Source organism: Pelophylax lessonae (genome assembly GCF_965119305.1).
Source record: "Pelophylax lessonae genome assembly, chromosome: 2".
NCBI lineage: Eukaryota > Metazoa > Chordata > Amphibia > Anura > Ranidae > Pelophylax > Pelophylax lessonae.
Genome location: NC_138769.1, coordinates 161,728,166 through 161,756,018, shown reverse-complemented (window position 1 = coordinate 161,756,018; position 27,853 = coordinate 161,728,166). Strand labels below are relative to the sequence as shown.

Here is a 27,853-nt window from a genome sequence, read left to right as displayed (position 1 = left end):
CCAGACTGGCGGATGGGCGCCGGCTGTCCAGCAGAGCGCAGCTTCTCCCCAGGTCGGAGGATGTCTTCCCAGCACGGTGATGCAGGAGCATCATGCAGCGGGACCAGAGCAGGAGGATCCCAGCCCCCATGGCCATCAGCCCACGCAGGGTGGTGAGTCTATTGTACTGTCTGATTCTGTCATTTTTGATCTGTTTAAAAAATGTGTACAAACTGTACAGGTTCAGAAGCCTGTAGAGGTTACTCCAGCCGTTTGTGACGTCTGGCTGCCACCTAGTGGCGCCACTAGGGACAACAGTGTATTTTCTGTAGCTCAGACCCAGAACCTGCCCGAAAGTTTTCTGAAGGAATCAATGCCGTGTGAGGTCTCCCCTTTGGGTTTCCACCTACCTGATGCCTTAAAAGAAAAGATCTGGCAGGGTGTATACGTTGATCTTTTATCATTGCTACCCTCCTCTAGGGAGTTCATGACAAAAGTGGATAGGAAGGAAGAGGAGGACAGAAAGAGATTTGTGCCTAAAACCATATTTAATTGGTTGCAGACATTCTGCATTTACTCCTCTGTCCTTTGTGAGAAGTTCCCTGCTAAAAGCGTTGGATTATTTCACCATATAGAAATAATCCTAGAGGCTTATAAAAGCTTTGGAGGAGTAGCGTGGTTTAACTACGACATGGCTTTCAGGCAGAAAATGGCAGTGCACCCTAGTCTTAAATGGGGTACTAAAGATGTAGGTTTGTGGCTTGATTTATTTGTGCCACAAAGGCGGCCCTTTCAGCCTAGGGTGCCTTCCGTCCCTCCCCAGCAGGTGGCAGGTACCCCAGCCTATAAGCGGGGGATATGTTTCAGTTTTAACGACTCGCAGTGTCGATGGCCGGGTACGTGTAAATACCGGCACGAGTGTGCATTTTGCGCTGGAGCACATCCAGTCGCAAAGTGCTTTAGGAGAATGGCCGGGGCCCAGCAAGGAAGTTTTCCAAAAGGCCCCAACGCCGGTGAAAGTGTCAGAACTGCTCCCGTGGTTACGGGTGTACCTAGACCGGTGGAAGGCGGAGCTACTAACTGACGGTTTCAAGTTTGGCTTTCGCCTTCCGCGTTTTTCTGGGTTAGGTTGTACAATTGTTCAGAATTTAAAGTCGGTTACTAACATGTCTGATGTTGTTCAGGAAAAGATAAATAAAGAAATCTCTGAAGGTCGGTTTGTGGGTCCTTTCTCTTACCCCCCCTTTAGGAATTTCAGAATATCTCCCATTGGGATTGTCCAAAAGAAGGAGCCGAATTCCTTTAGACTAATACATCACCTCTCTTATCCCAGGGGTGCTTCCTTGAATGAGGAGATTGATGCTGATGATGCGTCTGTTTCATATGCAACATTTGAGGACGCGCTGGTGATTATTAAAACTTTAGGTAAAGGTGCATTGCTTGCAAAAGCGGACATTAAGTCAGCTTTTCGGCTGTTGCCCCTGCATCCATCCTGCTTTAATTCTTTGGGTATATTTTTTGAAGACAAATTTTATTTTGACAGGTGCCTGCCCATGGGCTGTTCCCTGTCATGCTACTACTTCGAGTGCTTTTCAACTTTTTTGGAATGGGTGCTACAACAGGTGACGGGGTCATCCAAGGTGATGCATTATCTGGATGATTTCCTGTTTATGGGGACGGTTGGTACATCCGACTGTGAATTTCTTCTTAGAACCTTTTGCATGCTCTGCAAGTCGTTTGGGGTTCCTTTAGCGTCTGAAAAAACTGTTTGGCCATGCACATGTTTAGAATTTTTAGGAATCACCATCGATACGGTCCAGATGGAGTTCAGATTGCCGGCTGACAAGATACGAAAATTAAGAGGTATGTTAATTTTAGTCATCAGGAAAAAGAAAGTTTGCCTCAAAGAGATGCAGTCCTTATTGGGGTTGTTGGCCTTTGCCTCACGGGTAATCCCTGTGGGCAAGGCCTTCTCTAGAAGGTTGTATCTTGCTGTTTCTGGTCTGAAGTCCCCCTCGGCCCATGTCAGAGTGTCACATGAGATGAGGGCAGACTTAATGGTTTGGCTTCAGTTCTTACTGCATTTCAATGGTAAAGCAGTTTGGCAATCAGATTTTGTCCTGGACAAGGATTTCCTTCTTCGCACTGACGCTGCGGGTTCAGTTGGTTTCGCTGCCATCTGGCGTACGCACTGGTGCGCGGAGCGTTGGTGCGAACGGTGGAAACGTTTAAAACTTGTTAAAAATGTGGTATTACTGGAACTGTTTCCTATCGTGGTGGCCCTGGAGCTATGGGGGGAATTTTTTAGTAATCATCGGATTTTGGTAAGGACAGACAATAAGGGCGTTTTATACGCAATTAATTGTCTGACCTCGAGATCTCCGCCGGTCATTGCGTTGCTGAGGCATCTGGTTTTTAAATGCTTAACCTTTAATATCTGGATTAAAGCCCCGTACACACGTACCGATGGTCGGCTTACAAATGTTCCTCTTTTCTCCCCGGGATGTCGGTGTCTGCTGAAAAGTGCAAAGACAGCACAAGGACAGCACAAGAATTTTGTCCGCCGACTGCAGAAGTGATGTCATGTAATGGTTAACTTTCCCTGTGTTTTCTATTTTCTGAGCATGCCCAGTCTTGCAAATCTGCGGTCTGTCGGCCGAATTGTGTACTGACAGGCGAACAATCGTCCGTTCTGGTGTCGGCATACAAATATTTTCATGTTTGCAAGAAAGACTTTTGTCCGCGGATTGTGCGCAGACATCTGTCGGAGGCACCATACTAACACGCGTACAATCGGCAGATCCTTCGTCCACCGACGTTTGTATGCCGACGATCGGTACGTGTGTACGGGCCTTAAGGCATCGTATGTCCCAGGTAAGGACAATGATCTGGCGGACTCTCTGTCTCGCTTTCAGGTGCAAACGTTTTTTCAGCTGCTCCCAGACGCGGACCTCGTGGGTACCCCATGCCCGGCTCACCTCTGGGACCTGGTCTAGAGTTGGTGACGGAGTGTGTAGAGAAGTCCTTGGCGCATAGTTCTTGGTCGGGTTACCAAGCAGCCTTTACTATGTGGCTATGAGGAGCTGGTTCTTCTTTTCCTAAAGTCATTGTTTAGAAAAAAGTATTCCTGGGCTCATATTGGAAAAATTTTAGCAGGAGTGTCATTTTTTGTTAGGTTGCAGGGCCTCCCGGCCTGCTCCTCGTTTTTTTTCGGTACGCCAGGCGATGAAGGGTTACAAGAAATCCAATTCATTTGCGGATCAGAGACGTCCTATCACTTTAGACATTTTAATCAAACTTTGTGATGCTTTGTCCGGGGTATGCTACTCAACCCACGAAGTTTCGTTATTCAAGGCTGCTTTTTCATTACTATTTTTTGCCGCCTTGCGAATATCTGAACTTATACCAGTATCCGCTGTTCGAGGTTCTGGTTTAAGATTAGAGGACGTTCATTGTTATATTGACAGGCTGAGCATATTTTTGCGCAAATCAAAAACGGATCAAGCAGGCGTCGGGCATTGGTGTCATTTAAATAGGTTTCAAGGTTCCCCTGTGTGCCCAGTTTTCCTAGTCTCAGAGTTTTTGAATATTAGACCTCCTCATACCGGTATGTTTCTAGTTCATGGGGATGGTAAAGTCCTTACTAAGTTTCAGTTCAATGCTGTGCTGCAAAAATGTTTAAATGTGCTTGGATGGGGTACATTAAAAATTTCCTCCCACTCTTTTAGAATTGGGGCAGCAACTGAGGCCTCCAGGTCGGGTTTAGAGGTTGGTCAGATTAAGGGATTGGGGAGATGGAAGTCTGACTGCTATACTTCTTATGTTCGCCATAATCTTGTTTTTGATCCTTCCAGGTAATCGGCTACGAGTTTGGATAGTGGGGCACTCCTTCGTGCACTGGGCTCACCTGAGAGCAAAGAGGAGGATTTACTCAGATCATCTTGGCCTGGATGGAAACAGATTTCAGTTATTTTGGTTTAGTAAGAGGGGTATGCGGTGGGTGGAGTTATTGGCTACTTTAGATGGGTTACTTGTCAACCGCCCCCCCCCCCTGACATTTTGGTAGTACATCTGTGTGGTAACGATGTGGGCAGTGTGAAGACTCTTAGTTTGATTTTTCAGATCCGGGATGACCTACTCCGGGTGCAGCAGACCTTGCCTGGTACGGTCATAGTTTTTTCAGAAATAATTCAAAGATTGGTGTGGTCTGCTGGTTACCTTAAGGTTTTAGGCAGAGTCAGAAAGAGGGTCAATAAAGCTTTGGAAAAACTTTTGCTTCAGGGCGATATTTTGTCATATAGGCACTCGGACTTGGAGGGTGGCATCCGTGATCTTTACAGGGACGATGGGGTCCACCTTTCAAACATTGGGTTGGACATTTTCAACGCCAACCTTGGTACTATGATAGAACTGGCCGCGCTTCGGGGTGTGGTGACAGGCGATGAGGATCGCCTGTCTGGTGGATAATTGCTAAAATTAATGATAATTTTATTCTTGTACAACCCGAGTTGTTCATGACTGGGTTGGTTGTATTTGAATATGTTAAAGAAAATATTGTTGGTTGAGTATTTAAAGTTTGTACCAGCTAATAAAATAAGCCGCGGCCTTTTCCATCCAACGAAGTGTCCGAGTGCCTTATTTATTTATTTATTTATTTATATATTTATTTATTAAAAAAAAAAAAAAAATTATTAAAGGGTAGTCATGTTTACAAACAAACTCCTTCCTGCCGTCCCATATGAGAAAGGGGGCTAATATAAGCCCCCCTTTCTTATGGGATGGTGGAAGGGTGAGAGTAAGGTAGTTAGCATTAGTCAGGCCATTTTAATATGGGTTATACTGGTAAGCCATGTCAGGGGTTAGTGAACTTTTGACCCTGAGGCTTGTTTTCCTGGCTTTCCTGCTCAGGTTTTCCCGCCTCAGGTGTAGCTGGGCAAAACTAGATGCAGTAACTAGGCAGTTTTTAGTTAGAGTAGTGGTTCCAGCGAATGAGCCCCTATCCACGCCCACACTCTCCCTCCTATGGGAGGAAGGTTACCTCAGAAGGGGGGCTATTTAATGGTCCGCCCGAGCCCTCACAGCTCAATCTCTTCAAAAATCCTCACCTGCTTTTCCCCTCCCTCCCTCCCTTTAGGTTTGTCGCGGCTTACAATATTAGTCTGGTTGGGTCACCTCTGTATCAGAGGGGGACGTTTTTTGTTGTGTAAGTTATGTTTTATGAATGGTGTTTTGGATAATTGCTAAAATTAATGATAATTTTATTCTTGTACAACCCGAGTTGTTCATGACTGGGTTGGTTGTATTTGAATATGTTAAAGAAAATATTGTTGGTTGAGTATTTAAAGTTTGTACCAGCTAATAAAATAAGCCGCGGCCTTTTCCATCCAACGAAGTGTCCAAGTGCCTTATTTATTTATTTATTTATTTATATATTTATTTATTAAAAAAAAAAAAAATTATTAAAGGGTAGTCATGTTTACAAACAAACTCCTTCCTGCCGTCCCATCTACAATCCAGGTTACACTTTTGTTTGTGGAGTTTGTTTGTGAAGGGAAAGTTAAAGTGTCACTAATATATTTCTTACAACTCCAGACTGCTGTTGACATTGTAAAGAAAGGTAGGGAAACATACTTGCACAGATGGTGGGAGTGTGACACGCTCTCTCCTTTATGGAGTAAGATGTTTTGGGTATACAATGGGATCTACGATGAGCCTCTCACTCCATCGTCAAAAATTGGACTATTATCTATCTTACAGGGGTCCTTAAGGTCTCAAAAAAAACAAGTTTGTTACAATTTTTCTCTCTCAGCTGCCTGACAGCTTTTATTCAGATTTTGGAAATCCCCTTCCATCCCTCCCTTGACCCTCTTGGTGGATATCATAAAGAACATTATGTTGATGGAGGAACTCCTGGCAAGAGAATCAGACACTTGGGATACATTTAAAACTCTATGGCTCATTTGGATGCATTATTCTGCTTCTCACACTCTGAAAAACTTGATTTCCACCTAATTCTCTATGGGTTCACTATCTCCTGCATTATCGTCTTCCACCTCACTCCTCTGCAGATGTGGGTAGGACCCCATTTATACAAAAAGTTTTTATTGCTTCCTTTTTCACTCTTTAAGCACAAGGTTTTATTTCTTTTTTTTCTTTTTTTTTACCTAGCTTACCCAGCTTCACCCCATTCTCCTTTCCCTCTCAACTCCCCTACTTCCCTATCTCTTTTGTTTTATTTAGGTTTATTATGGCTTAAATTTTCAGTATATTTAACATGTCTTCTTTAAGGCTGGGTTCACACTAGTGCAAATTGGATGCGGTTTTCCCCACATCCAATTCGCATAACAGGAGAGTATGGGCGGCTCTCAATGGAGCCAGTTTACACATCTCCGTGGTGGCTGTGGAGCAGATTGCACAGGGGTCCTGTGTGTCTTTGGCTCCATTTCAGGTCTGAATTCAGGCAAAAATGTGGGCCCTAATTCATCCCTGAAATGGAAAACAGGGACGCACCAGATCCCTGCTGTGAGCCGCATCCGATTTAAGTGTGAACCCAGCCTAAGATACATTTTTGTTCTCTATGATGGCATATTCTCATTCCCATATTGGGATACATATGGGGACCTCTGCTTCCAAAATGTACCTGAACACTGTTCCTACTACATATTTTCTTATATGGACAAGATTGTTCTCTTACTCTTATTATGTAGAGAATATTGTTGTAACGAAATACAAAAAAATATATATTCAACCTAAAATGTCACTAAACCTAAATTTTAATTTTGGTCATTGTAAAACTATGGTATCTACTTGTGTATGAAATAATTGGTGCGCAGGATCTAGTGAAAAATAAAGCTGCAACCTTAGAACCAAATGGGGGTGAAATTGTGTATAGAAAATCAGGTGCGCTAAATTAATGGTTTTCACAAGTCAGAGAGTGGATTTCAACACTATAATAAGTATCAATCACACTCCTGTGATGTGTGTAGGATTGATGTACAATGAACTGTGTATACAAACGTGAAAAAGGTGAGGTATACACTCATGTATAAAAACATATAGATACGAAGGTGAATAAATAAACAGTGCTGACTGAAACTCAAAAGCTGAGTGAAAATGTACACATAGGTACACCAACAGTGAATTCTCAAAGGAATAGTGACACTCAAATAAATGTAATCACCACTACAAAAACGTGTACACAAAAGAAAAAGGTAGGTGCATAAAGTCCCAAATTATGTTCAGAACAAAGGTGTAGTAGGATCCCGAAGGAAGATTCCACTAAAGCTTGTCAGGTGTAACTGTGTTCCACCACCGAATAAGGGACTGGCCCCTTACCAGAAAAGAAAGATGTAAGGGCGTATTGTCAGCTCAGACGTATGGTACATTCAGGAAGGGAAATGAAAAACCTGGGTGGAAGGTTCAGCCTCTTACCAGATTCCAGGATAGCAGGGCTTTAACCGTACTCCTATCTTGGTGCCTCTCCACACTCCTGATTGCCAACGCTCTGGGCAGTACCTCTCTGCTGCTACAGGTGAAGTCTCCCCAAGAATCTCACAAAAGCAAAAACGAAACCATGGTGCAGTACCTCTGACATTTATTGAGAACAATAAAGGATGCACTTACATTGGTTGTCTTGCTAACGATCATTCAGAGATCTAAACCGGTAACCGAGGAGCCGTGGCCGCCTGCAGTGCGGTCCGCGGCAACTGATGATGACGATGCGGCGCTCCTCTCTGACGCGTTTCCTCCTAAAGCGGACGTCAACGGAGACAGGACCTCTGCTTCCCAAAATGTACCTGAACACTGTTGCTACTACATATTTTCTTATTATGTAGAGAATATTGTTGTAACGAAATACAAAAAAATATATATTCAACCTAAAATGTCACTAAACCTAAATTTTAATTTTGGTCATTGTAAAACTATGGTATCTACTTGTCTGTATAAGCTATCCATTATGCATGCTCTGAGTGTTGGTAAATACCTGGTTGATCCTGAAGAAATGGAACATCAAATAACCACGGCAATGTGTGCATTATATCAGTTTTTAGAAATAGTAATTTTTATGAGAAGTATAGTTGATTGTATAAACGAAATCTGCTGCATTGGGTTCACTTACATTTTAAAGTGGTATTAAACTCAAAACCGAAAATGTAATATATTGCAATATACCAAACATTAGATGTGGTGGCAGTATTAGTTGCACTTTTTATGCTTTTTGGCGATCTGGCCAGTAACACACCTCCTTTCTTTTTGGAATAAAGGTTTTACATGAATAAATAAAAGCTGATCAGTGTAACCACCTCTGCCAGTGGTAAATGATTTGTCTCAACCATGTAAACTGATACATTCTGCTGGTGAGTTTGTTCTTTTGAAAAAGCACAGACTTACTGGCTGGATCACCAGATGAAAATAGAAGAAAAAAAGTCTGAAAAAGAAAATGAATGCAGCCACAACATCTAAGACTTGGTAAGCTGCAATATAATAAATATTTGTTTTACGGTTTATTACTGCTTATTAAGCAATACAGGAACTTTGATATTTATTTTGCACATTACTTCTGATAAGATACAGTATGAGATTATTTAAATTTTACCTTGCTTAGGCAGAATTTTACTGTAAACATATTTCGCAACAATTTTGACTCACTAAAGTATGGCTTATCTAAGAGATAACTTATATTTTGTAAGATATATTATCATAGTTGCATTGGAGGCCAAATGATTTTTAAGGTGAAATGACCAAAGTTTAAGCTGTAAGCTGCAGAAGATTTGCACAAACTTTTCTGCATTTTCTTTGATATGCACACAGTTTCCATAGCAGATGAGTAGTTATCTTAAGGCTCCATTTACATACTGGCGTATCGGATCGTGGGCAAAATCACCGTGAATCATTGCAAATCGCGTGACGCCCATGCGATTCCTGTAACTTGCAATAGCACCCCAAATGCGGCGTCATTACCGTGATTGTAAAATCACGTAAACAGAATCGCGGGATGCCTGTCGCCCCAAAAAAGTACAAGAACGTCTTTTGGGCGACAGTCATACCGTGATTCTGTTTGCGCGATTTTACCGTGATTCATCAGGCAACAATCGCAGAAAAATCACGCCGTGTTTTGGGTGCCATTGCAAGTCATTGGAATTGCGCGGCGTCCCGCAATTTTTAATGATTTGGGATCTCGGGCAGAATCGTGGCGATTCTGCTCACGATCTGATGTGCCAGTATGTGAATGGAGCCCTAAAGTCTTTATCCCAAGGGGCCACATGAGAAACTAGGACTGTTGTGGAAGACCAAACTTAATCCTACTCATTAATTTTGCACAGGGCTGTTCACATACTGTGGCTGCGAAACTTTGCTTCACGGCTGTGGCATTTTTAGTTCAATGTGCAAAGTTTGACAAGCAGTGCTGCTTTTCAAACTTGCTCTTTGAGTTCAATGTGGGCGTGCCATAATATAATGTTTGGGTTAAATCAGGCAGTGAGGAGATAATATAATACCTCCTCACTGCCTGTCAAATGACCTTTGAAATGCAATGACTGGAAAGAGAGAGCTTGAGATCATGTCAGGGCTGGGCTCGCAGAAGCTCTCTTCTCTGTGCTCAGGCTGCTCAGCTGTCGGATAACTGTCAGCACTCATTGTTTCCTCAGTGGCTCACCTGGTTATCATTATGTACTTGTCAGTCCCGTTTACAGCCAGCCCCTGCTGGCTATTTAAAGCGGAGTTCCTCAAAAAAATGTTTTCGATAAAAATACCCCCAGGACAGTCAGGGCTAGTGCATTTCAGAATGGATAGCCTCTGAACTGTCCCAGGTTGCACTTACCTTTTAGAAGAAAAACTTACCTTGAAAATGTCTTGTCCAGCGTTGCCATCTCAGGTGTGGGCAGCTGAAGCCAGGGCATCCTCTTTGGTGTCCTCTTTGGTCCCACAATGCCCTGCACCGGCCCCGCTCATCACTTCCGGTTGCAGGCACGTCATCTCTGCACAGCTTCTCTGCACAGCTTCCTGCCTTCGCCTGGTCAATATATTAGTGATGGGAAGTTTGTTTTGTTTTTTTTTGTGAATCGGTTTAATTTGAACTACTCATTGAAATTAACCGATTCATGAATCGATTCTTCGGTTCACTTGAAGCTCTGAATCTGACTCAACCTTATTAAATAATGTGAATTGGAAAACTGTGATTCACAGAAGGTAGGGAGATCCTTGCTAAGTCAAAAAAATAAAAAAGTGATAACAAAAAAATAAAAAAATTAAAACCAAAACCATCCCCACCGACCCTGATATCTGCATGTAAATAAACCTTGTGTAGGGCATACACGTGTACATAAACGATGATTGCTTCACATGTTAGCTGTCGCCACAAACAGAGTGAGACCAATAATTCTAGAAACATTATTTATGGTTAATTCTAAACTGATGTCCTGTACAGGCTTTTAAATCGTCGCCTATGGAGTATTTAACCATTTCCTTTTTTGATCAGTATAATCAGTTTTGTAATCAATCAGATGATATTGTTCTGTGTTATAACTATTACAAAGTGTACCATAAGGGTTTCTTTACTGTTTAATTAAAAAAAAACCTCACTTTTTAAAACATAGCGTGAATGAATTAATCTGAATGAAGATCTCCTCTCATTCAGACTCTGCCTTCCCGCTGTCTTTAAAGGGTAACTCCACTTTTGTGGGGAAAAGAATAGCAAATAAAGAAAAAAAAAACAATATAGGGTATACAATTGTGACACAAATTATATTGTAATTGAATGCTATTAAAAATGATCTTTCCTTTTCAATCTGCAGCTCTGTAATTTTCTGAAAATGCAATATGGCAATCTGGAGGTGTTCTGTACACAGAATGTGTACTGACCACACCCCAGAAACATAATTTCCTGCTTGTGTGATTGGCTCACCACTTTTCCCAGAAGTCTGCACTAAGATACAAGTCAGATTTCAGGAATCTCCTGCAACTAAAATGTCATTTTTGGTGAGATACTCCCAAATGGAACACGTCTAAAGGGATGCAGGCCCAGCAGATTTCCTCATCAGAGCCCAGCAGCTGCCTCAGCTGAAAATAATTATGAAAACACTCCCATTAGACCCACTCAGCACAGAGGCACAAAGGAACAAACAGGGATTTCATCAGAATAACAAAAGGTAGGAATCTGCAACAAAGTTTGTTAAAAATCCCTGCAATCTACATAGATCACCCAGAGGGGAATGTTTTTTTCTCAATAAAAGTGGAATTACGCTTTAAGGCTTCGTTCACACCATGGCATTCCAGATCGTGGGCGGAATTGGCACGATTCTGCCTGAGAATCTGAATCGCCGTAAAACACGGGATGCGCTTGCGATCCCCATTACTTTTAATGGCGCCTCAATTGCGGTGCTATATTGCTGTGATTGTCACCCGACGAATCGCTGTAATATCACACAAACAAAAACGCGGGATACCTGTCGCCCAAAAGAAGTCCTAGAACTTCTTTCGGGCGACAGGCATCCCACATTCTGTTTTCGCGATTTTAACGATAACCACCAGGCGTTAATCATGGCAAAATCGCGCCGCGATTAGGGTGCCATTGAAAGTAATGGGGATTGCAAGCGCATCCCACGTTTTGCAGCGATTCAGGATCATGGCTAGAATCGCAATCCGGAACACTATGGTTTGAATAGAGCCTGATCATTGATTAAGTGTATTGTTGTACTGATTCTTTCAGTGTACTGTGTTCTAACTGAGGCTCATGATTCTTTCACTCAGTAACTTTTCTGGAGACTGGAGTCATCTGATTGGTTGCAGGGAGGGGCTGAGCTTTCTCAATCTTGGACCATATTACCAGACCAGCTCTCCTACTGAGTCAGTGGTGAACTGTTTCAAATTAATCAGTTCAGTCAAATGAATCAATTCATCCAGTTCACTGAAAAGAATTGATACAACATATATGGAGTTTCTCTGCTGCGTTCCTGTGAAAGACTTTGCCTGGCTGATGTCCCTTCTGGTTCCTGATCCTGTTCCTCTGCCTCCGAATATGCTGATTTATGGTTTCCTGATCACTGGCTCTTCTGACTTCCCATTTTAGCTTCCGACCCCTAGCTTATGTTTTGACTACCATTCCTGTTCTGTACCATTTTTTACCATTACATTAAAGGTGTGATTTTACTGCATTTTCTGTGTCAGTCTTATTCATGATTCCTGATAGATCAGTACAGAAAGGTTTTCTGTAGATCCTGACCTGGAATGAAGAACAGCTGTGCATAATTCTGGGGTTCACACTGTGCAGGCTCTAACACGCTCTAAGAACTTGGCCGGGTAGCAGAGTGGCATAACAGATTCTATACAAGTTGCTTAGCACCACAAAATGATACTTGGTTCTGTATTCTCTAAAAGGGGCAATACTGGGAGGTGGGTAAGGGGTGGAACCAAGAAACAGTGCTCAGAGGTGGGTAGGAGGTGGAGGCAAGAAGTGACTCAAACTGGGGGAGTTTCCGCACCTATTCTCTGAGAAAAAAGCCTTACCGGGTACACAGGGGGGCCTGAACAGAAGGGGAAATCAGTGAAGTAGGGTGGATGGGCAATTACAGAAGGATAACAATAAAACAAAAAAGGTGTTCTGTGCTATAGATAAATTATCTAGTAAACAAACCAAAAGTGCTGCTGTTCAAAAAAATATTTTGGTGAAAAAATATGTTTTTTTTTTTTTTAAATCGAAAGTGCTAATACACAGCGCAAAAAAGGTTGTAATGACAGAAGGATGCGCTGTGCGGATTTCTGCAGGTGGTCTCTCTTCTGCTGGCTTTCAGCTGCTGCAGGAAGAGGCACAGGGCATCATTCCTGTAATTGCTTCCCCCGCACCGATCCCCTTCCTGTTCTGCCTGCCTCTGATACCTTTGTGTGCCCCCCTGTCCACGTGCCTTCCTGCGGTACTGCTGCTGCATGTGTCAGGATCGAGAGCAGAGGAAGGGGCCGATATATGGTATTTACCAGCCCCTTTCTCTTTTGAATGGACAAAGTGAGTCATCGGTACTGATCACTCCTGTTTTCAAACTGTATTTGCTATGCTTTCGTTTATGAATTAGCAGGAGCCTCATTTATCTTGAGTGTAGCTGAAGAAAGGAATTGTGTTGAAGAAAGGAATCTGTGTTGTCAATTCCTTTCTCTGTCTCAAAGGTCTGTTTAGACCCGTGATATCTCCTCAAAGCCCCCCTTAAAAGCGTTGTAAAAAAAAAGATTGTAAAAGATGTAAAAAAATAAAAAAAAATTGTAAAAAATAAATGTTAAAAATTGTTTAAAAAAAAACAAGACACAAATTTAAAAATTAAATTTATTTTAACAAAAATGTAAAAAAATATTTTTAACAAATTAGAAAAACAATGTTAAAAAATTCTAGACATCATTTTAAAAATTAGAAAATATAACTTTACAAATTGTAAAAATATAATTTTAAAAATTAAGGGCTAATTCACATAAGTTCTCTGGCCCATTCAGTGTGAATGAGCTGTTTATGCAGTGGGAGTGTCTGTTACTCTATGAGGATTCAGTGGCTTTATAAACACAGCCTTAGGTCCTAAGTTAATAGGTGTGGGTGAGTGATTCCGAATGCACACTGTCAATGTTCGGGGGCCATACACCTGCATCCACACGCCTGTCAAATGAGAACCTGAAGCTATGTTCATACCGCTGCTGCATCCCCATAGTGTATCATAGGCTGCCTGCACACAGCAATAGCCACATTTTAAAAAAGACAGGCCTCAGCACCCATGTGAATGAGCCCCAAGACCTAATTTACACACAGAATATTTTAATAACTCAATACATCATTGCATTGTCGCCAACTGATTTCCAAGGTGCAGGGACCATAGTTTAAGCTGTAAATTACAGAAGATTTGCATGAACAATTTTGCACTTTTCTTTGATATGCACAGAGTATGCATAGTGGATGATTAGTTACCTTTAAAGCCATTTTCCCAAAGGGCCACATGAGAAACTGGGACTGTTCTGGAGAGTCAGCCTTAAAGAGGTTGTAAACCCCTTTTGTTTACATTTACCTATAGGTAAGCCTACATTGTGGCTTACCTATACTGTAGGTGCTATAAATATCTCCTAAACTTGCACAGTTTAGGAGGTAATTTACAGTGCATGCAGCCGATGACGTCATCGCCGCATGTGCTCTGAAGGAACGGCCACCTGTGCCGTTCCTTCAGATACCAGTGCCATGAACGGCGGCTCCCACGCGCATGCGCAGGAGTAATGTAATCGTGCCCCCAGCCAATCAGATGGTGGGAGGACGAGATCCAGGAAGCAGGAGGGCCGGACATGTCGGCACTGAGGGGGGATTCATTTTTTGGTAAGTACTTCATAATGTACTTACCAAATATTGAGCTAGTATGCGATGCATACTAGCTCAATATGCCTTTGTCTTTACAGGTTTTTTTTTCCACATTTTTTAAATGGGTTTACTTCCTCTTTTAGCCTACCCAATATTAATTTTGGACTTGGGAAGATCTGTAAGTACAAAAGCATGTAAAATGTAAAAAAAACAAACACTTGGCACTAGGGATTATAGGTATGAAATAGGTCATGAAATAGCTCTCCTTCAGACAGGCAGTCTGGGATGGTAAAAACAGGTGGCAGAGCCAAGGTTTTACTGCCCCTCAGTCACCCAACTGAACTGTACAATAATGGGGCTGTTCACATTCTGCGGCCGCAAAACTTTGCTCCGTGGTTGTGCCATTTTTAATTTGGGGTGCAGAGTTTGACAAGTGGCACTGCTTGTCAAACTAGCTTATTGAGTTTAGTGACAAACAATAGAATAAAGAGCTAGTGTGAAAGTAGTCCAAAGGACTGACTGCCACATCCCAGGTAATGGAATATGGAAAGAAAATACCCCCAGGGTGGGACTTTGTAGGCAATCAATAAATAGATAGTATTAAAGTAAAAACATGATATTTATTACCAATAGGATAAAATCACAATAGACATCAATAAGAACAAATATGGGAAACCATCTGTATGAATACATATATATCACTGGTTCAGTGGGTGAGCAACATGGGATTCAACCTGATGTTCTCACTATTGCCAACACGTTTCAGTAAAAATTCCTTCGTCAGGGAATAGGTCTGAACACAGTGTTCTAATATTGCTGGATGTACATGCACAGTTATATACAAAGATGTTATATCCTGAGTGCCTGTTTTACCCGAGGTGCAGCACAGATACAGGCCCTAATAATAGGGCTAGCTTGATGAAAGCTGTATGTATATTAACATTAAATAAACTATTGAAAAACTCTATGCAGAACAGCGAATTCCACAGTAGGTTAAAGAAAAAGGAATATCTCCCAAGTCCTGGCCGTAGCAGCTGCCCTCAAGGAATACCAAAAAAAGGCCAATGGGTCCTGTCCAAGGTGATGTAGACACAATACGTGTCTGTCTGGAAGTCCATCTCCTATTGAGTTTAGTGGGGCCACGTCACAACATCATGTTTGGGTTAAAACAGGTGGTGAGTAGGGATGATCGAACGGTTCGGGTCGACCATCGGTTCGGCCCGAACATTGGGTGTTCGAGGTTCGGCCGAAATTAGAACTTTTTGCATGAAAAGTTCGGAATTCGGCAACCAGAACCGACCAAAATGCAATGGTTCAGGAAATGGGCTTTAAAAGCCCGTGATTGGACCAGAACCATTATCAAAAGCCAATTGAGGGGCAGGAGAATGCTAGGAATGTGATTGGAGTGACTAGGGGGTCCCTAGGCCAATCATTAGTGAATACGCCCCCCAGTATATAAGATAGCCCCCGCCAAATTCCTAGCATTGTTATACAGGACATGGAAGAGAGTGGAAGCAGTTCTGTTAATTTTACTTTAAAAGTGTCATTTACCATTTATTAGTGTGAGGAAAGGGATATCTAGTGTAGTCAGAGTGCTCTTTTGCACTTTAGTTAGCTTCAAAAATTTAGTTTCTGTAGGGAAAGTGTGAAGTGTCAGGGTATCCGTAATGTAGTGTAGGATGAACTGACACTGACTGCTATGGCAGGGTGACCAAACCCTTCCATATCAGGGTGACCGTAATGTAGTGTAGGGTGAACTGACAGTGACTGCTATGGCAGGGTGACCAAACCCTTCCATATCAGGGTGACCGCTATAGAGAAAAGATAGTTTCTCTCAAGTCACTTTCGCTGCAGTAATATGGCTTCACCGCCGTCAGCATTCTTTTTGGCTGCAGGCGTCTATAGTGATTTTTTGAGCACATGTTTGGAGTCAGGCATGACATCTGAACATGTGTATAGGGGGTATATATACACACACGTCTGTATATATACACCTGCACATATATAGGTGTGAAAGGAGCAGAAAAAACTACTTGCGCTAATGAAATAATCAACACAGATACAGTTACGCTCCTATCACACCTATATATGTCTAGGTGTGTATATACATATAAGTATGTGTGTATATACACCACTATACACAAGTTCAGATGTTTTGCCTGCCTCCAAAGAACCCAAAAAAATGCCCAAAAAACGCTAGCGTCAAAAAAAAAAAAAAAAAACGCCCAGGTGTGTTGTTGCAGGCATTTTTTTGGGGTTTTTGGAGGCAGGCAAAACATCTGAACTTGTGTATACGGGTATATATACCACTATACACAAGTTCAGATGTTTTGCCTGCCTCTAAAGAACCCAAAAAAATGCCCAAAAAACGCCTGCTACTAAACTGGCAAGGTGTGAAAAGCGAGAAGCCACTAACCTGTTCTATAATTGCACTAATACAAATTATCTTTTTTTTTATGGTTCTGGACATGCTACAGAGCTGAAACTTCACAGGTACACCTTTTAGACCCACAGACACAAAATCACACAAAAAAAAAAGTTCTTAAAAATTGTCATTTTTGATAGAGAGCCAATTATTGAAAAAATTTTAAAAAATAAAATTTCTTTGGATTTAGTGTCTGGGGGGTCTAAAAAGTGTACCACTATACACAAGTTCAGATGTTTTGCCTGCCTTCAAAGAACCCAAAAAAATGCCCAAAAAAACGCTAGCTCCAAAAAAAAAACGCCCAGGTGTGTTGTTGCAGGCATTTTTTTGAGGTTTTTGGAGGCAGGCAAAACATCTGAACTTGTGTATACGGGTATATATACACACATACTTATATGTATATACACACCTAGACATATATGGGTGTGATAGTAGCAGAAATATATGCTTGGGCATTTTTTTGGGTTCTTTGGAGGCAGGCAAAACATCTGAACTTGTGTATAGTGGTATATATACCACTATACACAAGTTCAGATGTTTTTCCTGACTCCAAAGAACCCAAAAAATGCCCAAAAAAACGCTTGCTACTAAACCGGCAAGGTGTGAAAAGCGAGAAGCCACTATCCTGTGCTATAAGTGTTCTAATACAAACAATCTTTTTTTTATGGTTCTGGACATGCTGCAGAGCTGAAACTTCACAGGTACACTTTTTAGACCCCCCCCCCCCCCAGACACTCAATCCAAATAATTTTTTTTTTTTTTAATTTTTTTTTTTTTTTCAATAATTCGCTCTCTATCAAAAATCTATCAAAAATGACAATTTGTAAGAACTTTTTTTCTGTGATATTGTGTCTGGGGGGTCTAAAAGGTGTACCTGTGAAGTTTCAGCTCTGTAGCATGTCCAGAACCAGAATAAAAAGATAATTTGTATTAGTGCAATTATAGAACTGTAATATGGCTTCACTCTTTTCACACCTTGCCGGTTTAGTAGCAGGCGTTTTTTTGGGCATTTTTTGGGTTCTTTAGAGGCAGGCAAAACATCTGAACTTATGTATAGTGGTATATATACCCGTATACACAAGTTCAGATGTTTTTCCTGCCTCAAAAGAACCCAAAAAATGCCCAAAAAAACGCTTGCTACTAAACCGTCAAGGTGTGAAAAGCGAGAAGCCACTATCCTGTGCTATAAGTGTTCTAATACAAACTATCTTTTTTTTTTATGGTTCTGGACATGCTACAGCGCTGAAACTTCACAGGTACACTTTTTAGACACCCCAGATACTAAATCCAAAGACATTTTTTTATTTTTTTTATTTTTTTTTCCAATAATTGGCTCTCTATCAAAAATGACAATTTTTAAGAACTTTTTTTTGTGTGATTAATATTCCCTGGGGTATGACCCAGAACCCTAGGCACTTTTTAGGGGCATTTATTGGGTTTTAGGGCTTCAAAATTGTGTTTGTTGATTACCGAAGTTCGGGTCCCATTGATTTCAATGGGGTTCTGAAATCCGGGCCGAACCGGGAAGTTCGGATGTTCTGGCCGAACCGAACTTTTGAAAAGTTCGATCATCCCTAGTGGTGAGGAGGCCACATATCACCTCCTCGCTGACTTCCAATGCCCTCTGAAAAGCACTGTGATTGGAAGGAGAAAGAGCAGTACAGGAGGGATTTCTGTATATCCTGACCTGGAGTGAAGAACAGCTCATGAATCCTGGGGATTGCAATGCACAGGCACTAACACAAGAAGAACTTGGCTGGCTAGCAGTGTAGTGGAAGTGCAATGCTTTACTGCAAGAACTGAGCCTCCCCACTCTACTGTTCAGCTCCTCAGGCTCTCTCCTTCCAGTTCTTGCAACTCTCTACACTGACATCTGTCAGCATGCATCTCTAAACCTGTCAGCTTCTTCAGCAAGGAGAGGTGTGCTGAAAATGAAGACATAGAGGGCTGGAGAGGGACAGTCAAAGGGCTGAATATGGCCCTGGGGCCTCAGGTTCCCCAAGTATGCTTAAAGCGGTATTGAATATAAAACCAAAAATTTAATTTATTTCAGCTTACCAAACATTAGATGTGGTGACTGCATTCGTTTTCCTTTTTTAGTTTTTTTTTCCCTTCTGTTTTCACCTGTTGATCTGACCAGTAACACACTTCCTGTGAAGGAGTACTGAGACACCTGCATCTGCAGGAGAGCTTGTTCTGTTGAAAAAAGACAGACTTACTGGCTGGATTACCAGGTGAAAAGAAGGAAAACCTAAAAAATAAAATGCATGCATACATGCAGCCATCACATCTAAGAAATGGTAAGTTGCAATTTAAAAAATGTTTTCTTTTGGGTACAATACTGCTTTAAGCAATACAGTAACTTTTATTTTGATTTTTATATTACTTCTGATAATATATTAGATAATTGTATTGTTACCTTGCTTAGGTAGAATTTTACTATATACTTTTTCACAACAATTTGTACTCAGTTTGGCTTATCTATAGGTTTGGCTTATCTATAGGATAATTTATAGTTGGTAAGATATATTATCATAGTTGCATTGTCACCAACTCATTTTCAAGGTGAAATGACCAAAGTTTAAGCTGTAAATTGCAAAAGATTTGCATGAACATTTCTTCACTTTTCTTTTAAAATGCACACAGTTTGCGTAGCGGATTAGTAGTTATCGTTAAAGCCAGGGGTGGGCGATTCATTTTCCCAAGGGGCCACATGAGAAAATTGGGATTGTCACAGAGAATTAGCCTTAATCATACTCAATATTAATTGTGGATTTGGGAATGCCTGTAAGGCAGGCCATACACAGTGCAAATATATTTCCTGCAATCACAGGTTGCAGGAAAGAAATTTACACAATTCCCCCATCAACACAGATAGGGCTGACAGGGAAATCCCTAATGCAGAGCAATTGTCTGCTCCTGGGGGGGGGGGGGGGGAGCCGTCTCTGCCAGGAGAAGACAGTGGCTTTGGCAGCCAATAGCTATAATCGCAAGAGAATCCGGCAAGCTGGTTGTACCCAAATTAATTGATCAATCAACTTTGTACATTATGCCTGCCCATTAATGGTTCAAATCTCAGTTGGTTCAGCAGGAGATTTAAACCATGTATGGCCAGGCCAAAGTATATAAACTTGTAAAGAGAAAAAACACCTGGTACTAGGGATTATCGGTATGAAATAGGTCATGAAATAGGTCTCTTTCAGACAGGTCGGGGATGGTAAAAAATAGATGGCAGAGCCAAGGTTTTACTGCCCCTTGGTCGCCCAACTGAACTGTACAATACCAGCCAGACGGGGCTGTTCACATGCTGTGCCTACAATGCTTTGCTTTGCGACTGTGGCATATTTATTCAAGGTGCAAAGTTTAACAAGAGCCACTGCTAGTCAAATTTGCCCATTGAGTTCAGTGGGGCCAAGGAAACTGACAGGCTCGAAGAGGCATGCTGACAATGAAGGCATCGAAGGCTGGATAGGGACAGCCAAAGGGCCGGATATGGCCCTGGGGTCTCATTTTGCCCAAGTATGCTTAAAGCGGTATTAAACCAAAAATGTAATATATTCCAGCTTACCAAACATTAGATGTGGTGACCGCATTCGTTTTCTTTTTTTAGGGTTTTTTTCCCTTCTCTTTTCACCTGTTGATCTGACCAATAACACACTTCCTGTGCTTACACTCAGGATCTCTGGATGAAGGAGCACAGCTACATCTGCAGGAGAGCTTGTTCTGTTGAAAAAAGACAGACTTACTGGCTGGATCACCAGGTGAAAATAAACTAAAGCTAAAAAGGAAAACAAATGCAACCATCACATCAAAATAGTAATCAGGGCCTAGTCTGGGTCTGTACGTGTGAGATAGATACACCTTTTGATATCATATTTTCTATTCCGCTATTCAATCTACACCCTTGGGGTAAAAAGAATTAAATTGCGGCATAGTCTGTATCGATACGTGTGAGATACACCTTTCCAATTTTTGGGGCACATCTTACACCGCCGAGGATTGCAGGGTGCTTCAGTTTGCCTCCTGCCTGTTCCGAACTCCTCCTACTCCTCATCCTGCCTTTAGGATACAAAAAATAGTAATCAGGGCCTAGTCTGGGTCTGTACGTGTGAGATAGATACACCTTTTGATATCATATTTTCTATTCCGCTATTCAATCTACACCCTTGGGGTAAAAAGAATTAAATTGCGGCATAGTCTGTATCGGTACCTGTGAGATACAAGTCAGATTTCTGGCATCCCCTGCAACACAAATGTCGTTTTTGGTGAGATACTCCCAATAGGAACATGTCTAAAGGCATGCAGGCCCAGCAGATTTCCTCATTAGTATCCTGCAGGTGCACAGCTGATTGATAATTATGAAACCACTCCCATTAGACTCTTTCCCACATGGGCACAGACAAACACACAGGGATTTCTTCAGAATCACAAAAGGTAGGAATCTGCAGCAAAGGTTGTTATAATCCTTTTAATGTACTGGGATCACCCAGAGGGGAATGTTTTTTTCTCAAATGGAGTTACGCTTTTAAATATGAAATATATGCAACATGTTTATATTTACTTATCTAAAAAAATTCAAAAAAAAAAGGAAAGAGAATATAAACAAACACGTTCTAAGTTCTTGTAAATCTTATTGCATTTGCTACTGAGATTTTATAGTTTTATCCATGCAGTTGTGTTAGGAAAACAAATCCAGCAAAGTCTTCCTCAATCATATATTAAAATGTATGTAAAAACAGCTCATTAAATTTGTAAATTATAACAAAATATATATAAAAAAAAAAAACATCCTCTGCCATGGCGCAAAGTACAAAGTAAGTCTTAGTAGGAGAGAAAGACAGATTATACATGAAAGAGACAAAATATCAGGTAACATGAACCTTGAGTAAAGCAATAAACATTCTAGGTAAATAATGGACTTTGTAAGTCTGGGATTGCAGTGGCTTGAACCTTCTTGCTTTGATCCACAGAGTGTGGGAGGAGATTATTATCTTTGTATAAATACTGAATTCCTGTCTATGGGTAAAATATTCAGAGAAGGCAATGGGTGAGAATATAACAGCATGTATATTACACCTGAGCAGTGCCCGGTTTATTGCAATTACACAGCTCAGAGAAAGTAGTAGATTTCAACATTGTTTACATTACTTTTGTTGTCAAAGTTTCCTCAGTGATCATTGTCATAGTAATTTGCCTTTCTCATTATGTCTCCTGCTTTACTGGGTTAGGTTGGCGATTTGAAGCACTATGTTGGGCGCTGGCAGCCTGCATCCTGAACCTTTCCTCAGTATTAGCCGCTGATGACCCTCCAAATGTAAAACTTCAAGAAGGTGAGATTTTATCTCATTTTGCAGCACCTATGAGTAACAATATACAGTATAGTCCTATATGTTTATTTTGAGATTATTATGAGACTGGTGTACTACTATTAATTGTGTGATTTTAAATCACAGAATCATTTTAAAGATGTATCTCTATTTTTTTTATTAACTAGGATAGTTAATTATTATATCTATTCAGTGAGGCAAAATGTATTAAAAAAATGGTGGTAATACATAGCAACCAATTGGATTTTTTTTTTTTAAAGCCAAAAATCAGTGCACAGTAGAGATGAGTGCAGCATTTGACCAAGTATTGGTACAAGTAGTCACATAACGGTACGATATCAACATTCCTCTAGTTGGAGTCCACCATTTAATATTAAACATTGGGCGGGTGGCAGTTGGAATTCAACTTTTTGCTGCATGTTTGGGGGGCATGGCTTTCTGGCAGGGAGATTTGGGAATTAGGTAGAGAGTTGAACTTCAATTGGGGGTTCATTAGGAAGATAGCTGGTCTAATACCAATGTGTTTTAGAAGCATTGTGCTAGAATATGCCTTTAGGCCCCTTTCACACAATGTGTCCAATCAGGTCTGCCTGTCAGTTTTTCAGGTAGCCCTAATCAAGCCCTCCATTCACCCCCGTGAACCTGCCTACTTCCAATCCAGTCCACAAAAAACAGAAGGGGATCTGCCCCCTCCATCCATTGAATCGGAGGGCAGTCAGGTGTAAACGGACAGTTTGCACCCAACCTCCCATAGAGCAGACATGGACCTTGCATACGCCCGTTCAGATCCCATGCTGATCTAAATAGAGCCTGCGCATACGCCCGTTCTGCTCTGATCAGCATGAGATCAATGGACAGATCCCATGCTGATCTAAATAGAGCCTGCGCATACGTGCGTTCTGCTCTAATCAGCAGGGGATGAATGGACAGATCCCGTGCTGATCTAAACAGAGCCTGCCCTGTGTAAAAGGGACCTTATTCTGACTAGAGGTAGAGCAAAACCCAAGAAAAATATAATGCATTACCAGACTATGGTTGCAGTGGTTGCCTTCAATGTCTTTTTCGTTCTCTTTATTGTCACTTGGTGTCCCTGCCATTACCACACTCGATGTCCTGGCATGATAAAGCTCAGTCGCTGTACTCTATCTATGGAGGGCCATTGCCACCCTAGGCTGCTTGTTCCTGGTTTGGATTATAGAACATCACCATAACATCTTGGGGAGGTGTCTTGTAGTTCACAGTGGTAATCTGCACTGGGCTGATAAGATTCCTTGGGATTTCGGTCCAGCAGAGATGATTGTGTTGTCAGCTCACTGCAGGAATTTACAAGTTTTGGGAACTTCTGGTAGAAGAAACAGGAAACTTTTTGTACATAAAGAACAGATAAAACAGAGCATTGTGAATGTTAAATTTACAGACCAAAGGGAAGCAACCAGGGAAGTTCTTTGTTAGTGTTTGCCTTAAATTAAATATGGTGGCTTTGGATTTCTGAAATTCACCAATCGTTCCTGTTTTTTGCTACACCTTGTTGGATAAACCAGATACAAAATTAAATTTTAATTAAACTACATTAAATTAAAATTCTATTTAGGATTTTATGCCCAAATCATAGCAAATAACTTGATAACATATGGCCATGTCATAAACTGGGCCAAACTAGTTTGACTTTTTTTTTTTTTTTGCAGAAATTCTGCTAAACTTTGAAATTATTTGTGGGATTAAGGATAACTCCTTTGATAGTCCAAAGATTGACTTCTGTTGAACATGACGGTCTACACACACAGGTCAAAACTCAGCTGGTCCCTGCTGAAATGGCCAAATTTTGATCCATCTATGCCCAGGTTTCATAGCCTTGGGCTTAGTTCATGGGAGCTGTGACTCCCATATGCCCCCCCCCCCCCAATCACACAGTTATACTTTGTTTATTGTGATTCAAATTGTTTTACTGTTAAACTTTCATTGTATTGTTTACCGTGTTAGAATTACGGTTATGGTGGAGCTCAAGCCAAAAGTGAAGCTACTGAATCTCACCAATGGGTGGGCGGACATAAATAAAAAAAACTCTTCATCTTGTGCAAAGGCAAGGAAAAGTTTAGATCTGTCAGTTTGCTTTCCTTGTTTGTGTTCCACTTTCTATCAGCAAGATGTTGTGTCCTTGAAAGGGTCAGATGGTCATTTGTCAAATAACAAGATAAATTTGTGCACTTCATGGATGTGTCACTTATCTGTGTGTAGCAACCCCCTGACCCCCTAGAGACAATTGGGGGATCCCCAGTGGTAAAGTGGGCTGACATTTAACCCTAGGGTTGGGTCTGTGGCTAAATTTGGGGGACGGTGAAAACACTGGGTGCCAGTCGCTTTAATATATTTTAAGTTATTTTATTACTGTATTGTCATCCTAGTTAGGCTGCTAGGTAAATTTAGTCTTTTCTTTTGGTTCCCTTGTATGGAGTGGAGTGGCTGTTGATTGTTTTAGGCCCCATTCACACTTGTAAAACTTGTCATGCCACTTTTGACCCCAAAGTCACATTACAAGTCACACCCCATGTTTCCCTATGATAACGGTTCATATCTGTGTGACTTCAAGTCGCAGCAACTTCAAAGCAATTCCTGCACTGCTTTGGTCCGCCTTTCATGGGACTTTAGGTCGAAAGACCTCAATGTAAACCCCTAAACGTCACATGAAAGTCTAACCTGCATGACATAGATGCGATTTGGGTGCAACTTGTGTGTGACTTGTGAAAGGAATGCCGGCAATGAAAAAAAAAAAGTAAAAACGCCAAATAAAAAAAATACTGTGTGGGGTCCCCCCCAAAATCCATACTAGACTCTTATCCAAGGCACAAAGCCCAGCAGGTCAGGAAAGGGGGGGTGCATTTGGGCAGGGGGGCTCTGTTGATGTGGACAAGGGGGCCCACAGATCCAACTCCCCCCCCCCCCCCCCGTGTGAATGAGTATGGGGTGAAAAATGTAACATGTAGAAAATGACAGTAGGCAGTTTTATAAAGATATATAAAAAATGTCCCCCGGTGTAGATCACACCACCCGCCACCACTGCAGACCCAAAAAAAGAAAAACCTCTGGCCCCAACGAAGGCTCCTGCTGTCTGCGAGCTCCGATGTAAGACAGCTCTTAAATACATAACGGGCGGGGCCACCCGGTGACTTCACCTTCCCAGCATGCCCTCCGTCGATGACATCACAAGGGGGTGCTGCCATACGGTTTCATCACTGGGTGGCCATGCCCCTTAGTTATTTAAGAGCTGTCACACAGCAGAGCTGGCACACAGCGGGTGCCTTCGTCAGAGCCGTAGGTTTTTCCTTTTTTTCGGGTCGGCGGTGGCGGCGGGCGGCATGATTGATGATGCTGAGGGGGACATTTTGCTTTTGATTTTTGTTTTTTTAATAAATAATCTTTCAAAAACTTGTGTTGTGTTTTTATTTACTTTTTACACTTTTTGGTGAACCATACTCATTCACATACAGTAGGAGGGGCTGGGATCTGTTGTTAAAGGAGGCTTCCAGATTCCGATAAGCCCCCCGCACGCAGACCTCCACAACCACCGGCCACTGTTGTGGGGAAAGAGGCTCCTTGTCCCCATCAACATTAGGAACATTGGCTGTTAAGCATGCGGCAGCCGACTTCCCGGCCCGTTCCGTAACAATCAGCTATTCCTTACACAGAATTAGAATCGGCCAATCAATTTTCGACTGATGCGAGTATTCAGAAAATTTCAAATACATTAAAAAAATAAAGAAACCAAACAAAACTAAATAAATTGTTCCATTCTGCACATGTCTAAGGACTTTGTAGAGCACAAACAAAATGATCACATCACATCAAATGGTGTCAAAGTCAAATCAAGTCACAATGGAAATCGCATGATTTTTAAGTCGCCAATGTACATGCGCGCATGAAAATGGACAAATGACGAATTCCTGTTAGCCAAAACGGCACTCGTACAACTGCACATGCGTGAATGCGTGTGCACGCTGACGTGCACGCCCGCCACTTGATTGGTGCCAAGTGGGCTATATAAGCACCTCTGCTGCACTAGGAACTTGCCTTATGGTCTACAACATTCAGCTACCTGTTACCTGTTCCTATGCTTGATCTCCTAATGCTGTTCTGCTATTCATCTGCCTAAGCTTGAAATCTGCCTGAACCGACCCCGGGCTTGCCCTTTGACCATGTCCCTGCCTGATCCTTCTGCCTATTTGCTTAATATTTTCAACTCCAGGCTGAACCTGACTATTTTTCTGCCTGCTGCTCTGTACCTGACATGCCTGCTAGTTTCTGACCCAGCTTGCCTGACTCTGCACTGTGCCCAACCCATGGAGGCCATTCCTTCAGTCTGCCACCTGCTGGCCTGCCGAGTGCTTGCTGCCTGTGACCTGCCAGCCACGAGTGCCTGCTGACTGTCTTCGAGCCTACTGCTGTCCTGTGTCATGTCCCAGCCTGCATCCAAGTTCACACAGGCCTCTTATCTGCAAACGCCTTCACCAGACTCTTGTACTTGCTATTACCTTATCAGGGGTACTGAGCTAGAGGTGTAAGAGATCGCCTTTCTCTCCACGTCAGACTTCATCACCAGGTACGTGACAGCTTGATTGCTTCCCCTTGCCTCTGGAAAAAACTTGCAGAGCATAGTGGGAGTGAGGGAGATTCAAATGATTGGTTGAATATCATGCCCTAGCCAATCCCTGAAAGGGAGCATCCAGAAGGTGGCTAGGGAGGTGATAAATAGACAGGAGGCCTGAGCAGATTGTTCTTTCCTCATCAAGGATTTCAGGACTCCTGGGGCTGCTGCCCCTAGAAGAAGGATCACTGAAATAAGAGATGTTTGTTTGGGCCTCATTGGTTGCGGACACACTGAGCGAGGCTTAGAAGTGAGCACATACAAACCACTTGCTATGGGGGAACTTAGCGGGGGGTTTAAGCCAGGAGCACCGGCAAGGGACCAGAGAAGCGAAGGATTGGGGCTGCTCTGTGCAAAACCATTAGGTAAGGTAAGTATGACATATTTGTTATTTTAATAAAATAAAAAAATAAAAACTTTAATATCACTTTTCTTCACTCTCATTGCGAAAGTATTATCCCATCCTGTAAACCTTGCTTATCTGCCATGTAGTACTACTTCAGTGATGTGTGCATCACAAGGTATATGTTTTTATATTTTTAGGGTTCCCCATGGATTGTGACAGGCTGCCGAAGGACAGTCCAAGTGGGGTTTATGTAATCAAGCCCCACACATCACCTCCACTGGTAGTCTACTGCCATGTGGATGAGGAAGGTAAGGGTTGGACTGTAATTCAGAAGAACTCATATAAAACTGAACTCACATGGCTTGAATCCTGGACCACCTACAAGTATGGCTTTGGAAATGTGATGCAGGATTACTGGCTGGGCAATGAGTACATTCACCTTCTCACCTCTCAGAAGGTCTACATGGTTCGATTCCTACTAAAAGACAAAGCAGAGAAGGAGTGGCATGCCGATTATGATATCTTTAGTCTTGACAAAGAAGTTAATGGATATACACTCCGTTTAGGCAGGTACTCAGGCACTGCAGGGGACTTTCTTGCCACATTTGACTCAAACACTATCCATGACAACATGAAGTTCTCTACAAAGGATAAAGATCAGGACCGCACATCCAGTAACTGTGCAGCATCCTATGGTGGCTGGTGGTATGATAACTGCTACATTGTCATGCTGAATGGCAAAAGCTACATCTACTGGAAAAATGTGTGTGCTGGAGATTGCGCCCAATCACTAATTATGGTCCGACCTACAGGTATTTGCTGA

General features: G+C 42.0%; 1 protein-coding gene across 1 annotated transcript; it reads left to right on the top strand.

The window, feature by feature from the left end:
• Nucleotides 1-79: 79 nt before the first annotated feature.
• LOC309546640 (uncharacterized protein) lies at nt 80-27,853 on the top strand (the record flags this gene model as incomplete). The annotated part of the gene is made up of 3 exons (XM_082246370.1): nt 80-731; nt 21,947-22,048; nt 27,228-27,853. The coding sequence occupies 3 exons, from the start codon at nt 80-82 to the stop codon at nt 27,851-27,853; spliced, it is 1,380 nt and encodes a 459-aa protein (XP_082102496.1).